This window comes from Chiloscyllium plagiosum, unplaced genomic scaffold (assembly GCF_037043375.1).
Source record: "Chiloscyllium plagiosum isolate Xiang-an unplaced genomic scaffold, Cpla_swu_hap1 HiC_scaffold_8, whole genome shotgun sequence".
Classification (NCBI taxonomy): Eukaryota; Metazoa; Chordata; class Chondrichthyes; order Orectolobiformes; family Hemiscylliidae; genus Chiloscyllium; species Chiloscyllium plagiosum.
In genome coordinates, this window is record NW_028270146.1 from 39102116 (window position 1) to 39118258 (window position 16143).

The 16143-nt window shown below is 38.8% G+C and overlaps 1 protein-coding gene across 3 annotated transcripts in view; it reads right to left on the bottom strand.

Moving 5' to 3' along the window:
- The window catches only part of ptpn21 (protein tyrosine phosphatase non-receptor type 21), an 87066-nt gene that overhangs the window by 51283 nt on the left and 19640 nt on the right, over positions 1 to 16143 (bottom strand). For all 3 annotated transcript variants that reach the window (XM_043697288.2, XM_043697286.2, XM_043697289.2), the window contains exons 5-8: positions 11824 to 11891; positions 10366 to 10436; positions 6965 to 7052; positions 86 to 174 (exon numbers count right to left, since the gene is read on the bottom strand). In XM_043697288.2, the coding sequence (XP_043553223.2) occupies positions 86 to 174; positions 6965 to 7052; positions 10366 to 10436; positions 11824 to 11891 (316 nt within the window). The remainder of the gene's footprint in view (positions 1 to 85; positions 175 to 6964; positions 7053 to 10365; positions 10437 to 11823; positions 11892 to 16143) is intronic.

The window sequence follows — 16143 nt, forward strand, 5'->3', positions numbered from 1 at the left end:
AATTCTATTTTAATAAAATGCTTCTTTATATTTTTATGCAATAATCAAGTAATTAAATTATTAAATAAAATTTTCATGTCCTTACTTGAAGACAGAGGGAGGCCTGCCATTTTTGTGCTTCACAAAGATGCCTTCCAAACACGCACCTATAAGGAGGTCATTCCCTTGGCTATCCTTCAAGCATTTAAAAACAAAAATCAGAATTATACAGTAATTATGAAACGATAGAGCTTTAACAGTCCATATTGTGAGTCATATCTATTCAAGGATTTGTGGAAAGTTATATTATAGTTACAAAAGAAAAGAGAAAAAAGAAATGGCAATCTTCTCAAATTCATATGGATTGGTCTCATCTTTACATCAGTTGACATTGTGATTGCAAGTAGATTTTTTGCTTAGCTTAGTTTATTGTTTTAAAAGTCATTACTCTCCTCTCTACTGCCTCCCTTGCACATTTTGGTTCAGAAATTCTTCCTGCACTCTGAAAATATGACATAAGATCATAAGAGCAGAAATTAGGCCAATCAGCCCATTGAGTCTGCTCCGCCATTCAATCATTGCTGTTAAGTATATCAGGGAGAAAGAGAGGACTGCAGATGCTGGAGATCAGAGTCGAAGACTGCAGTGTTGGAAAACAACAGGTGGTCAGGCAGTATCCAAAGAGCAGGAGAATCAATGGTTCAAGTATCAGCCCTTCATCAGGAATCAGAGGGGTAGGAGAATTGATGTTTTGAGCATAAACCGTTCAAAAGTTTCTCAATCCCATTCTCCCCATAACCTTGATCCCCTTGACAATCAAGAAACTATCTTAAATATATGGAATGATTTGGCCTCCACAGCCTTCTGTGGCAGCGAGTTCCATAGATTCAACACACTCTGGCTGAACAAGTTTCTCCTTATCTCAGTTATAAAAAGTTCTTCCCTTTAATCTAAGGATGTGCCCTCAGGTCCTAGTCCCTCCTACCAATGGAAACATCTTCCCAACATCCACTCTGTCCAGGCCATTCAATTAGATCCCCCCTCATCCTTCTGAGCTCAATTGGGTACAGACCCAGAGTCTTCGAACATTCCTCATTTGTTAAACTTTTAGTACTGGGACCATTCTCGTGGACCTCCTCTGTACATACTCCAGGGCCAGTCCATCCTTCAGAGATACGAGGCCCAAAATTGAACACAATACTCCAAATTTGGTTTGACCAGAGCCTTCTAGAGCCTCAGAAGTATATCCCTGCTTTTATATTTAAGTACTCTTAAAATAAATGCCAACACTGCACTTGCCTTCCTAACAACTGAATTATCCTGAACATTTCCCCTGAGAGAATCCTGGACTCGAACTCCCAAGTCTCTTCGCACTTCAGATTTCTGAATCTTCCCCCATTTAGAAAATAGTACATGCTTCTATTCTTCTTACAAAAGTGCAAGACCTTACACTCCATCTGCCATGTCTTTGCCCATCCTCCTAACCTGTCCAAACACTTCTGCAACCTCCCTACCTCAATACTACTTGCCTTGTACCTATCTTTGTATCATCTGCATTCTTAGCCAGAATTTCCTCAGTTTCTTCATCTGGATCATTAATGATGAAAGTGAAAAGTTGTGGTCGCACCACTGACCCTTGAGGAACACCACTTGTCACCAGCTGCCATCCTGACTTGATACACTGCAGACTTGTTCTACTTCCAGTCAGTGTGTGGTGCTGGAAAAGCCCAGGTCAGGCAGTATCCAAGGAGCAGGAGTATCAATGTTTCAGGCATAAACCCTTTGTCAGGAATGAGGTTTGCGGGCCAGGAGGCTGAGAGATAAATGGGAGGAGGGGAGGTGGGGCCAGGGAAGGAGCTGAGAATGTGATCGGTAGATGAAGGTGGGGGAAGAAGGCGATAGGTCAGAGGGGAGGATGGAGCGTTTACATGAGGAAGACGGAGTCCTTTACGTCAGTGGAACGGGATGCCAACTTTTGGATTGTTTCAGAGAATGTCTCTGGGACACTTGCAGCAACCAACCCCACTGCCACGTGGTTGAACACTTCAACTCCCCCTCCCACTCCGCCAAGGACATGCAGCTCCTGGGCCTCCTCCAATGACAAACCCTAATCACCCAACGACGAGAGGAAGAACACCTCATCTTCCGCTTTGGGACCATGCAACCACACAGGATCAATGTAGATTTCACCAGTTTCCTCATTTCCCCTCTCCCACATTATCCCAATCCCAAGCCTCCAACTCAGCACCGCCCTCTTGACCTGTCTATCGCCTTTCCCATCTGTACTATTGCCTTTTCCCCACTTTCATCTACATATTGCATTTGCAGCTACCTTCGCCCCAGCCCCAACCCCTCCCATTTATCTCTCAGCTCCCCCGGCCCACAAGCCTCATTCTCAATTAAGGGTTTATGCCCAAAATGCCGATACTCCTACTCCTCGTATGCTGCCTAACCTGCTGTGCTTTTCCAGCACCACACACTCGACTCAGATCTTCAGCATCTGCAGTCCACACTTCCTTCTACTTCCAGTCAGTTGGTTATACTATAGTTCATTATTTTTTAATCATGCAGCTCAAGTAATAAAATTACTAATTCAGCTAGAACTACAAACTATCCCCAAGTTAATTTGGTTATTTGTTTAGAGCAAAGTAAAAAAAAACTAAACAAATAAAGAGGTTAAAAATAATGAGTGGTGGAATTTCCGATAAATATCATGCAAGCAAAGGAAAGCTGGTAGCAGAACCATTGATAAGAATTCTTAATTGTGAGCATTTCATAATCTTGCTGTGCATTTAAACTAGCTTTTACAAGAAATGCAAAATGTGAACTGTGTGCGCAATCATCTTATTAAGTCATTGACAAAATTCAATCAAGACTGTATTGAAAAATCTGGAAACATTTCTCACTTTTCAAGTTTAACATCTATTCATAAATTGAGCAAGTTTTCAATTTGTACTGTATTACTACTTTAGACACTTATTTAGTTTTCTATTAATAAATCTGGACAACTAGCTTCTAGACAGTTTTTTGCAACTTTTTTTCTGTCATCTGAGAAGGAAGTGGCAAAGAGTCTCGGGGACATTCCAAGCATCTTCCAGTAAACAATTTACCACAGTCTGACATTAATTGTTAGACTTGTCATCTCTCTCACATCAGCACATAAGGATGCAGATTTCAACTCATAAGAAATTGGGATCTGTTGATGCAAACTGCAATGCAATCACAAAAGATGTGGAGATGACAATGCTGGACTGGGTGGACAAAGTTAAAAATCACAACACCAGATTATAGTCCAACACACTTATTTGGAAAAACAAAATTTCTGACCGCCGTGCTCCAAAAACTTGTACTTCCAAATAAATCTGTGGGACTATAACCTGGTGTTGTGTGATTTTTAACTTAGGCCACAAAAGATGCTGAAGGAAAAAAAGTGTAGACTGTAATGAAATTGAAAACTTTGTAATATTATAACATCAACACACACTATGCAGTAAATTTAATTTGCAGACAATGGGTCATAAATTCATCCATGTAACCAAGAGATGGAGCTCTGTTGGGAGCATCATGTCCATAGAACAGTTCTCATTTTATTTGCAATGTATTCATAATAATCTAAATTATTTAATCACTCATTGTTGTGCAGACTCAAGTTTCTACCTAATGTGGTATTTACATTAAGTGTAAAACTTCAGATTAGGACATATTCATAATTGCTTTTAAAACTCTAGTTATTACTAGTAATGCATAAAATATTGGATCATCGGAACAGAAGTAGGCCATTCAGTCTCGAGTCTATTCTGCCATTCAGTGAGATCACAGCTGATCTGGCACCTAACTCCATTTATCCGTCTTTGGCCCATATCCATTACGATCTTTGCTTAACAAAAACGTACCTATCTCAGATTTAAAAACAACTACTAATCTGCATCTACTGATGTTTATGGAAGTTTCTCAAAACATTGTGTACATAGGAGTGCTTCATAACATCTCTCCAGAACAGTCAGGCCCTAATTTTCACACTATGCCCCCCTAGTTTTAGAATGCTTAAACAGTGGAAGTAATTTGTCTTTATCTACCCTGTTTTTTCCTGTTAAATCTTGAAGACTTTTATCAGACTCAACCTTCTAAATTCGAGAAAACAGGCTTGATTTGTGTAATTTCGCCCCATAAAACTTAACCCCTGAAGTTCACATATCATTCTTGTAAACCTACATCGTATTCCCTCTAACGCCAATATATATTTCTGAAGGTGTATATGGACTTCAGTAAGGCATTTGACAAGGTTCCTCATGAGAGACTGGTTAGCAAGGTTAGATGTCTTCGAATGCAGGGAGAATCAGCCATTTGGATTTAGAACTGGCTTAAAGGTAGAAGACCAATGGTGTGCCACAAGGATCGGTGCTGGGTACACTACTTTTTGTCATTTATATAAATGATTTGGATGCGAACATAGCAGATATAGTTAATACGTTTGCAGATTACACCAATATTGGAGGTGTAGTGGACAGCGAAGGAGGTCACCTCAGAGTACAACAGGATCTTCATCAGATGGACCAATGGACTGAGGAGTGGCAGATGGAGTTTAATTTAGATAAATGCGAAGTGTTGCATTTTGGAAAAGCAAATCAGAGCAGGACTTATACACTTAATGATAAGGTCCTAGGAAGTGTTACTGAATAAAGAGACCTTGGAGTGCAGTCTCATAGCTCCAAAACAGAATCACAGGTAGATAGGATAATGAAGGCGGTGTCTGGTATGCTTTCCTTTACTGGTCAGAGTATTGAATAGAGGAGTTGGGAGGTCATGTTGCAGCTGTAAAGGACATTGATTAGGCCACTTTTGGAATATCGCTTGCAAATCTAGTCTCCTTCCCACTGGAAGGATGTTGTGAAACTTGAAAGGGTTCAGAAAAGATTTACAAGGATGTTGCCAGGGTTGGAGGATTTGAACCATCAGGAGAGGCTGAATAGGCTGGGGCTGTTTTCCCTGGAGTATCAGCTGAGGGGTGATCTTATACAGGTTTATAAAATCATGAGGGGCACGGATAGGATAAATAAGCAAGGTCTTTTCTCTGGGGTGGGAGGAGTACAGAACTAGAGGGCATAGGTTTAGGGTGAGAGGGGAAAAATATAAGAGAGACCTAAGGGTCAACTTTTTCATACAGAGGGTGGTGTGTGTATGGAATGAGTTGCCAGAGGAAGTGGTGGAGGCTGGTACAATTACAGCATTTAAAAGGCATCTACATGTGTATAGGAATAGGAAGGGTTTAGGGAGATATGGGCCAAGTGCTGGCAAACGGAACTAGAATAGGTTAGGCTCTGGTCAGCATGGATGAGTTGGACCAAAGGGTTTGTTTCTGTGCTGTACATCTCTATGACTCTATGTTGTGCTCAGATGTGCTCATGGTACTCCAAATAGGTTTTAACCAGTGTTTTGTTTAACTGTGGCATAAACTCTGCAAGTTCGTACTCTAGCCCTCTAGATACAAAAAGCCTGCATTCTATTCTCGATTATTTTCTGCATCTGCTCGTGATATTTTAAAGATCAATGCACCTGAATCCCAAGTCTCTTTCAATATCTACTGTATTAAACTTCAAAATACCTGGAAAATGCCCTGATCTATCCTTTCATGGTTCAAAATGGATAACTTCACTGCTCACACTGAACTCCAGATGCAGCAGTCTTGACATTGCTTCATTACGTCTATTTATATAAAAAAATTCTTGAAAAGCAACTGAAATTAAAATGGGTAAGTACTCCAACATGCAAAACCGCTGAAGTCATTACAGGGATAGATTTATGTACATTTGTTGTAATTACTTCAATCGCTGTAATGTACTGAAATAGTCCAAAGAGCATATTTCAGCATGGAGTACTTTTGAACTTTGTTTCCACAGGCATTACATCTGTTATGATTTATTAGATCACATACAGTCATACACCAAACGTTAATGGCCTAGATCTACTAATGACTAACCCCAACAGGTGTGCATTAGAATCTGTCCTAAGTCCCAATGTGTTGGCTTTGCAGTAACTGTCGAGGAAGTTTAAATTTCTGATGGGCAATTGTATTTGGGGGCTTCCAGACCATAAATACCGAATTCTGAGAAGGTGCATTTGGAAGGTTCTCTCACTTACCTGGATAGTTAGTTATTCAGGAAACTTTATAGGGATACCAATTGGTTTTGACTCTTCGATAATTATGAAACTAATAGCTTAATTAAACACTAACACCCTTGAAGCATCTGACCCACCCCAAAACCAAACCTGCTCTATCTTACCCCTTACCCACCCATCTGGCATCCTACTCTAACCCACCTTACACAACTAGCTTCTTTCTGTACTTTACCAGTACTTTGGACCTTTAGGCTGTGTTTAATTATTGGATTCTCGCACATCTTGCTGTAAAAGGGCTTTTGTGAAAATTCACATAAATGTTACTGGTGTGGTTTGTTAGGTTGCATCTGATGGGATGATCCTACTTCAAAAGTTGGGGCCCAAACAATTGTACAAAGGTTAAGACCAAAACTTTTTGTCTGAGCTAGATCAGAAATGGGAAATTCAAAGATCTGGGCCAAAATGCAAGAGATGACAACATTGAATTATTAGCCAGAATAAACTGTGACTATACAGAGGTTTTAAAAAGTCCTTTGCAGCTTAGAACTATTAGGTACATTCAATGCTATGACGTATGTTATTTTGCCAATCCATATTAATATTTTTCTTTTCTCACCAAAGCAAGATTATCACTGCTGCTATGTGTTGCAAATTCTTGTATAAGAAACCAAAAAAAAGTAAATATATTTGCAATTAAGTCTGTGCAATTAGAAATGCTGAGAATTGGGGCCAGTTTCACTTAGACTTACTTTGAAATTTTACTTTTCTGTATTTTTGACTAAAACGCTCCCAAAACCTTCTTTATTAGAAGCGTTATGTTCTTTTGTATTTTATCTTATTCAAAACTCCTCTACCTCCTAATCCATACCTTGGCTGCATAGTTTTCATGACCATAACCTTCCATTTTCACCACCTCCTGAAGAAACAATAACTCTGTCTCAGATGGAGTAAGCCCCCTAAAAATACAGCAAATCAAAACAAAAATTTGAAGTATTAGCAAACTTTAACACATGAAATAGCAAGATAATACTTTATAAACATTGAGAAATTAAAAACAATTAAAACAGACCTGATTTGACAAAAGGCTTCCATAAGTTAATCTTACTCACTCTTCCAAGTTTGGAAAAAAATTTTAAAATCCCTCCATTTAAAAGTAACAGTTGTTCTTTGGCTGTAAGGCTCTCTTACTATATTCTTGTTGTTTTCATTCAATCTAACTGCATAACCTTTCAATGTATACATAGTCAATTTACTCTGACTAAACCTAACAAATCATTGATTCTGTATCACAATTTTGTAATTAAAGCCATGATCTCATTGAGTGGCAGAGTATACTTTATGGCTGAATGGCCCACTTCTGCTCCTGCATCTTATAGTGTACACTACAATATCTTCCAAAGATCAAACACTCTTCTGTTCCTTGGTTGTGCTGATGGTAATGTACCAACTGCCGATGGCAATGTTTCACTCAGACATGCTGTCTGAACCTGCTAGTGAGATACATAAATATGCTATAAAATATAATCGCTTCATTCTAATTTTTCACTGTTTTCCAAAAGCAAATCTTTGATCTCTATTAGATACATTTCACACACAAGATCACCAGATACAGGAGCAGAATTTGGCCATTCAGCCCACGAAGTCTGATCTACCATTCATTTATGGCCACAACTGAGAGATCAGGATTTTTGTTGAATGGGACACTGACTACATGTTTCAATATTCTGTAGTGTCCTTCAGCAGGCCATGGAGATGTGGGATTGAGAGCTGAAAATGTGTTGCTGGAAAAGCGCAGCAGGTCAGGCAGCATCCAAGGAACAGGAGAATCGACGTTTTGGGCATAAGCCCTTCTGATTGAACTTTGTTTTATAACAAATAAAAAATTTGACTGGATTAAACATGAAAGAAATGATGTTCTATTTAAATAATGTCATTTGAAAAACTCTTTCCATAAGTAAGCTATGCAATGGTCAGAGGTAAGGGGATTGATTATGTAGCTAATGTAAACTTAAGCTGACAAAAGTGAAAATGTTAAAAATCACACAACATCAGGTTATAGTCCAAAAGGTTTATTTGGAAGCACTAGCTTTTTGGACTGCTGCTCCTTCATCAGATGGCTTTGGAAGAGGGTCATAAGACACAGAATTTATAGCAAAAGGTTACAGTGTCATGCAACTGAAAAGATAGATTGCTATTAAGTCTTTCATCTTCTGGAATGGGTTGCAGATTCTGGCTCATTAAAAGAAAAGTGACAGTTCAGCTCAGACAATGCAGTAAAAGGTATGAGGTTAGAGTCTGTCTATATCCCAATCTGGAGTCATACCTGTTCTATTTCCTAAATAGGAATTTGTGACACACGCCCGCCCACGCCCTCTCACAGGTGTATACTCCATCTCTCTCTCACACACACACACACACACGCTCTCACACACACTCTCAGACGCACACACTCATATTAGTCTATGGGGTGAATCTGTTTTAGCAGAATTGTATTTGCAGATATACTCTATTTTGCTCAAAAAGCGCACAATCTGCAGGCAGGCAAGCCATGTCATAGTTTACAAATTCCTACTTTGGAAATAGAACTAGTCTGGCTCAAGTTTGGGATATCGACAGACTTTAACCTCATATCTTTAATACATTGTCTAAAATAAAACGTTGTTATCTGGAGAACATGACTTACAGTCAGAGATGTACAGCATGGAAACAGACCCTTTGGTCCACTTGTCCATACCAACCAGATATCCCAACCCAATCTAGTCCCACCTGCCAGCACCTGGCCCATAACCCTCCAAATCCTTCCTATTCATACATCCAGATGCCTTTTAAATGCTGCAATTGTGCTAGCTTCCACCACTTCCTCTGGCAACTCATTTCATACACGTACCACTGTATGTATACCCCTTAGGTCTCTTATATCTTTCTACTCTCACTCTAAACCTATGCCCTCTAGTTCTGGACTCCCCTACCCCAGGGAAAAGATTTTGTCTATTTATCCTATCCATGCCCTTCATGATTTTATAAACTTCTGTAAGGTCACTCCTCAGCCTCCCACGCTCCAAGGAAAATAGCTTCAGCCTATTCAGCCTCTCCCTTTAGCTCAAATCCTCCAACCCTGGCAAAATCCTTGTAAATCTTTTCTGAACCCTTTCAAGTTTTACAACATCTTTCCGATAGGAAGGAGACCAGAATTGCACGCAATATTCTAACAGTGGCCTAACCAACGTCCTGTACAGCTGCAACATTACCTCCCAACTCCTGTACTCAATACTCTGACCAATGAAAGGAAAGCATACCAGACGCCAGCTTTATTAAAAAGTGGAAACAATTTTAATGCGGCGACAGGTTTATTCAAAGGCACAGTTGTATATGAAAACAACAAAGCATGCTTGACCTGTGTAATAGCCTGTTTGGTTATTTTGTGGTTTAGATTATTTTAGAAATCAAGTTACTGTGGAGTTCCACATAGCTTCTGTATTTAAAGGATATTAATAGAGTCTCCACAATTCTCAAATATATAATTTGAGGTGATTTAGGAGGTAACACTAGATACTCTGTACCAGCAAACTTTAAATGCATCTGCTCAATCTTATCTTCAAAAAGATCTATGGAATTCCTAAGGGGAGAACAAGCTGTTACAATGCTCAGAAAATGACTGGCATATTAAAGAATGAATGAGGAGATAGTAGAAAATGATATTATTAAAAAGACCAATACTTTAAAAGAAACCAATCAGGAACTGGACATATTATTTAACTAATCCAAGATTAACCATGAACTAATAAACTAATTAGAGTTCAGAATGCCTCTAAATATGCACAGGGGCTAGTGACTAGTAAAGGTTAATAAGGCATGAACTTTAGCTCAATGCATATGAAGGAAGTTCGATTATAAAAAGGTACTGGAATCAAAAAGTATATAACTTGCAGCAGAGATTGAAAGCCAACTGTTTTTATTAAGCACCATTTATTTTGTAATTGTTGTGAAAAACTTTATAGATTCTGCAAAACATGAGAAGATATATTTATAACTGGAATGGGTCAAAACTCAGTCTGTAACTATAATTTGAGTGTCTTGTGGCAACATCATTTTCCCTGCCTCTGGGCGAGAGGATCCAGGTTCTACTCCCACCTCCTACAAATACTTCATAACATGACTGAATTAGAATTAATTCTAACTGCAACTGACTTAGGTCTTGCAATTAAAGCTGAAGTACACCCAAAAACCTTACAATGAGGTGCTAAGATTAATATAGAATATATACCTCACCTGAATTTCCGATATAATGAAGCAACTTTCTGTGTTGCTTCTTGAAGCATTCGTTCATCTTGAATCCAATTCTTTGCAAGGTCAGAGGTGTTATCGTGGAATAGCAAGGTAAAAAGATAAAACAGTCTTGTTAATAATGTAAATTAAACAAAGCCTTCTGTATTTGACACTGTATTGAATAAAATGTTTGGCTTCACTTCAGTTTCACAGGATAAACAAAACATGAACTTTTATGACACTACTCTAATATAAATTTTCACATGTAATATTAAGTGCTCTTTGGACTGTTTTAAGCAGAGAAATAAATTTGGAGTATTCAAGGTAAAATTATTTACTTTTACTTACAACTACATTTTGAAAATTCTAATTGTCTAGCCTCCGGCCCTCAACTGGAACATTTCTGTAACAAGTGGTTTTGTCAACTCTGCCCTCACCCTCAAACTGTGATGGTAGCAAAGTTCAATCAGATTCTTTGGCCAGGATAACGCCACCAATTTTATAACTCCATGTGGTTGGTCTTATTTTCTCTCTCTCTTTGCTATGACAATGTAAAAGAGTGAATAAGTCTAATGCTGCCACTAACACCAAAAGATGTTGATGCATCACACAGCCACGGTCCCATGTGCAGACCATATTACCTGTCTATCTTCATATCTGGCGTAAATCATTATCAAACATTTTCCAATCCAATTAATGAAAAATGGAGCAGAGGAAAACTACATTCAACTGGGTTTTTAACAAGCTCAATAGTTTTAGTTCTTTTTCCCCCCAAGACAGTGGGCAAGGTTCTGACTTAAGCATTTGCTCACCTTCCATAATATTGCAAATGGCTTGCTGATGTCAGTTTGCTAATCTAACATCACATTATATCTTGTTTCAGCACTGATGGAAAAGGTTGTTCCTTTTGATTCGTAGCCATAAATGTTAAAATTCTCATTCTTCACATCCCTCATTGGCTGATGCACCTTCTATAACTGTAATCTCAAGCTGCAGAACCCTCCAACATCTGGTTCCTTTAATCCTAGTCTCTTCAGCATTCCCCATTTTAAACGTTCTATTGGTGGTTGAACTCTCAGTTACCTCTACCTTGAGCTCTGAAATACCCACCCCACACATCGCTATCTCTTGACTTCATTTCCTCCTTTAAAGCATTCCTTAAAGCCTACCTGCTTGACCAAGCTTTTGGTCATATAGTTAACATCTCATGACTTGGTATTATATTTAGTTTAATAACAGGCATGTGAAATGTCTTTGGGCTTTTGATTACATTAAAAGTGCTATATAAAAAAGGTGCCACATGCAGTGAGAGAGTTTGGAACAGAGCCCGCAATAAGTCAGGATTGGGTAAAAACAGTACTTCCTATTTCTAATACCCAGAAGTTGTTTGCTTCAAAATAACATTTACGCCCAAGTGTTAAGCATTTAAACTTTTGTGCAAAATATGCTAACAAAACTTACAACTGGAAAAAGATCACACTTGTACAGGAAGTCTTGGGATTCATACTGATCATAGTCTCCAAAATCGGCTGTAAATACAAAACCAGAGAAATATCAGAGTATACAGTTAATCAAAGAAACTCTGGACAGTATTTTGATAAGCAAGAATTTGACAACTATTTCATAAATCAGTAAAAAAAAAATAGAACCAGCAATATCAGTAAAATTTTGGGTTACATTTTACTCAGTAGTAATACAGGCAAAAATAACTGCTATTAAAATGAAGTGATGAAAGCATGTGAATCTGGCATTGGTATTGAAAAAAATGTTTGTACTGACACCTGAATTGATACTCTACATCGATACCTACCTAATTAAACAATCTCACAAATAAGCAGCTAATCAAGGATGATTTTTAAATCTTCATAGACTGGAGGGAGCAGGATTGAAGACAGAAGTGGAGAGGATGGTACAAGACAGCAAGAAGAAAAAAAGTCTAAACAATAAGATAACACTTTCCAGAACATGCATTTTCATTAGAAACAACAAGATTGAGCACGATACTTGTCCAATTGGTAGTTTATTGAGAGGGAAATGTTTGAACTGGTGAGAGAAATATCTTGCTGGTTTTCAGCTCAACAAGTACTGAAACAAAGAAGTCCAGAAATTGATTTCAAAATGCACTACTATATGCAAGTTTTAAAAATCATCACAATATTCATGGTATAGAAGAATGACAACACCTAATTAAAAATTAGTTTAATAGCCATTTGATAGTACATAATAGCTACAGTCACTCTCTGGTCGGGGCACTGTGCTGAGAAATTAATAAATCAATCTGCTTGTGTTGAAATTTAAACAAAGCCAGACTGTTAAGTCAATTATCTCTTAACTGATGCTCGTTGCATGGCAATACTGCTACCAGTCAGTCCACTTGTGAACTAATTAGCACTCTTCTCCTGTACAGTTTTTTTTTCCCCCTTGACCTGGCAATGTTGCAAAATGTCCTAAGTGCAAAATGAAAAGATTCGACAAAAGTCTTTCTTCAGCAATACTCTATTATGTACTATCAAATGGTTATTAAACTAATTTTTAATTAGGTGTTGTCATTCTTCTATACCATGAATATTGTGATGATTTTTAAAACCTGCATATAGTAGTGCATTTTGAAATCAATTTCTGGACTTCTTTGTTTCAGTACTTGTTAAGCTGAAAACCAGCAAGATATTTATCTCTCACCAATTCAAACATTTCCCTTTCAATAAACTACCAATTGGACAAGTATCGTGCTCAATCTTGTTGTTTCTAATGAAAATGCATGTTCTAGAAAGTGTTACCTTATTGTTTAGACTTTTTTTCTTCTTGCTGTCTTGTACCACCCTCTCCACCTCTGTCTTCACTCCTGCTCCCTCCAGTCTATGAAGATTTAAAAATCATCCTTGATTAGCTGCTTATTTGGGAGATTGTTTAATTAGGTAGGTGTCGATGTAGAGTAGAGTATCAATTCTGGTGTCAGTACAAACATTTTTTTTTCCAATACTAATGCCAGATTCACATGCTTTCATCACTTTATTTCAGGTATAATAAAAAGTAAATGTTATTTGTACCTGCAAAGACCTAGGCCCAATAAATAGTTTCCCGTTCACACAACTGCATCACACTAAGACCAAAAACAACCCTAAATTGGTTGTCACGCAATTCTTCATACACTCAAGATTATCCATCAAGTCCTTAAACATGAAAAGCGCTCACAATACCTCAGATAAGATACCTCAAAAGTCTGAGCAACAGGCAAACTGTTTCACACTGCCGCCATATAGAAGTAACACAAGTGATATTTGCCACTAATAGGATGCTGCCATCAAATGAAAAAGACATTCTGCATATTACACTAATGCATAACATGGTGTAAGGATTTTAATACTGGTCTGTTGCCAGACATACAAGGCTGTATATGTCCCAAAGACTGGCAGATCATATCATTGTACACTTCATTTGCTCACAATAAACAAAGTTCTCACCACATACAATCAGTCCACACTTGCAGGTAGATAGAATAGTGAAGAAAGAGTTTGGTATGCTTTCCTTTATTGGTCAGAGTATTGAGTACAGGAGTTGGGAGGTCATGTTGCAGCTGTACAGGACATTGGTTAGGCCACTGTTGGAATATTGCATGCAATTCTGGTCTCCTTCCTATTGGAAAGATGTGAAACTTGAAAGGGTTCAGAAAAGATTTACAAGGATGTTGCCAGGGTTGGAGGATTTGAGCTATAGGGAGAGGCTGAATAGGCTGAAGCTGTATTCCCTGGAGCGTTGGAGGCTGAGGGGTGACTTTAGAGGTTTATAAAATCATGAAGGGCATGGGTAGGATAAATAGACAAAGTCTTTTCTCTGGGTGGGGAGTCCAGAACTAGGGGGCATAGGTTTAGGGTGAGAGGGGAAAGATATAAAAGAGACCAAAGGGGCAGAGGGTAGTAAGGGTATGGAATGAGCTGCCAGAGGAAGTGGTGGAGGTTGGTACAATTGCAACATTCAAAAGGCATCTGGATGGGTACATGAATAGGAAGGGCTTGGAGGGATATGGGCCAGGTGCTGGCAGGTAGAAATAGATTGGGTTGGGATATTTGATCGGCATGGACAAGTTGGACCGTTTCCGTGCTATACATCTAAAGCGTCCAACATTAGATGGAGTTCTGCAACATAAATTGTTGGAAACAGCTAGTTTCACTTGTTGCTCAAACTTTTGACCTTGCTCTTACCAAATGTGTCTGTTCATAACGGTATCAGAGGAGTGGTCATTGCACTGTAAATGTGGAGGAGATGAGGCCCCATCTTATGTAACATACACTCTTGAGACACTGACATCATACCAAATGGGACAGATTTTTAACACATCTAGCAACTCAAAACTGATTTTCATGTGGTATAACTGGTGATCAGCAATAGAACAGTAGTAAACCACGTAATTTCCCACTCTACCATCAAGGAAAGAGATCAAGCGTAGTTCAGCGAAGAATGCAGAATGGCATGCCAGCAGCAGCACTAGATGTTCCCAAAACAAGCGTCAACTTGATGAAGCTAAAACAAACGACTTGTATGCTAAACAGCAGGAACAGACTAAGCAATCCCAAAAATCACCAGATCAGATCTAAGCTCTGCACCCTTGCATGGTGATGAATAATTAAAGAGGTGGTTCCACAAACATTCCCAGCCTGAATGATGGGAGGAGCCAGCATAACAGTGCAAAAGACAAGGCAGAAGCACTTGCATCCACCTTTGGCCAGAAGTGTTGAACGGATGATCCATCTGAGGTCCCATGAGATGCCAGCCTTCAGTCAATTCAATTCACTCCACATGAAGATTAAGAAACTGATGAAAGATCTGTAAAGGCTATGAGCCTAAACAACTTTCCAGCTATAGTAGAGAAGATTTGTAGTCCAGAATTGACCATATCCCTAGCCAAGTTTTCTTTTACACCACAAAACTACAATTTACCTGACAATGTAGAAAAAGGCTCAGTTGTCTCATGTGAATAAAAAGTAGGACAATTACCAACCTAGCAGTCTACTCTCAATCACTAGCAAAGAGGTGGAAAGGGTCATCAACAGTGCTAATTAGCAGTACTTAAGAAAGGAATAATATGCCATGGATGCTCAGTTTAGGTCATCAGGGCCATTTAGCTCCTGACATTACAGCTGCTATCCAAACCTAGACAACAGAAACTGCATGCAAGAGGTGAGGTGAGAATGACTATCCTTAACATCAAGGTAACATTTGACCAAGCATGGCATCAAGGAATCCCAGAAAAAATAGGCATCAGTTAGTGTGAAAGTTCTCCTCTGGTTGAAGTCATATCAAGTGCAGAGGAAGATGGGTTGTAATTGTTTGAAGTCAAACCACCTCAGCTCCAGGATCTATGGGAGCTCCTCAGCTCAATCATCTTTGTTGTTTCATCGATAATCCTCTTTCCATTACAGAAGGTCAGAAGTGGGGCATTTGCTCAGGTACAAATGTTTAACACTATTCACAACTCTTCAGATACTGAAACAGTCCATGCCCATATGCAACAAGACCTGAGCAACATCAAGACTGAAACCAAATATGCAGTAACTGACCATCATGCCACTGAAGTGCTAAGCAATGACCAATTTTACAAGAGAATTAATCATTTTCCCTTAATACTCCAGGGCATTACCATCAACTCACTCACTATCAACATGCTGGGAGTTACCATTGACCATTGAGCTGGGCCACCCACATAAATACTGTTTACACAGCACACTTGCTTGAAATTTTGCAGCAAGTAATTCACCACTGTTTTCCCCAGTGACTGCCCACCAT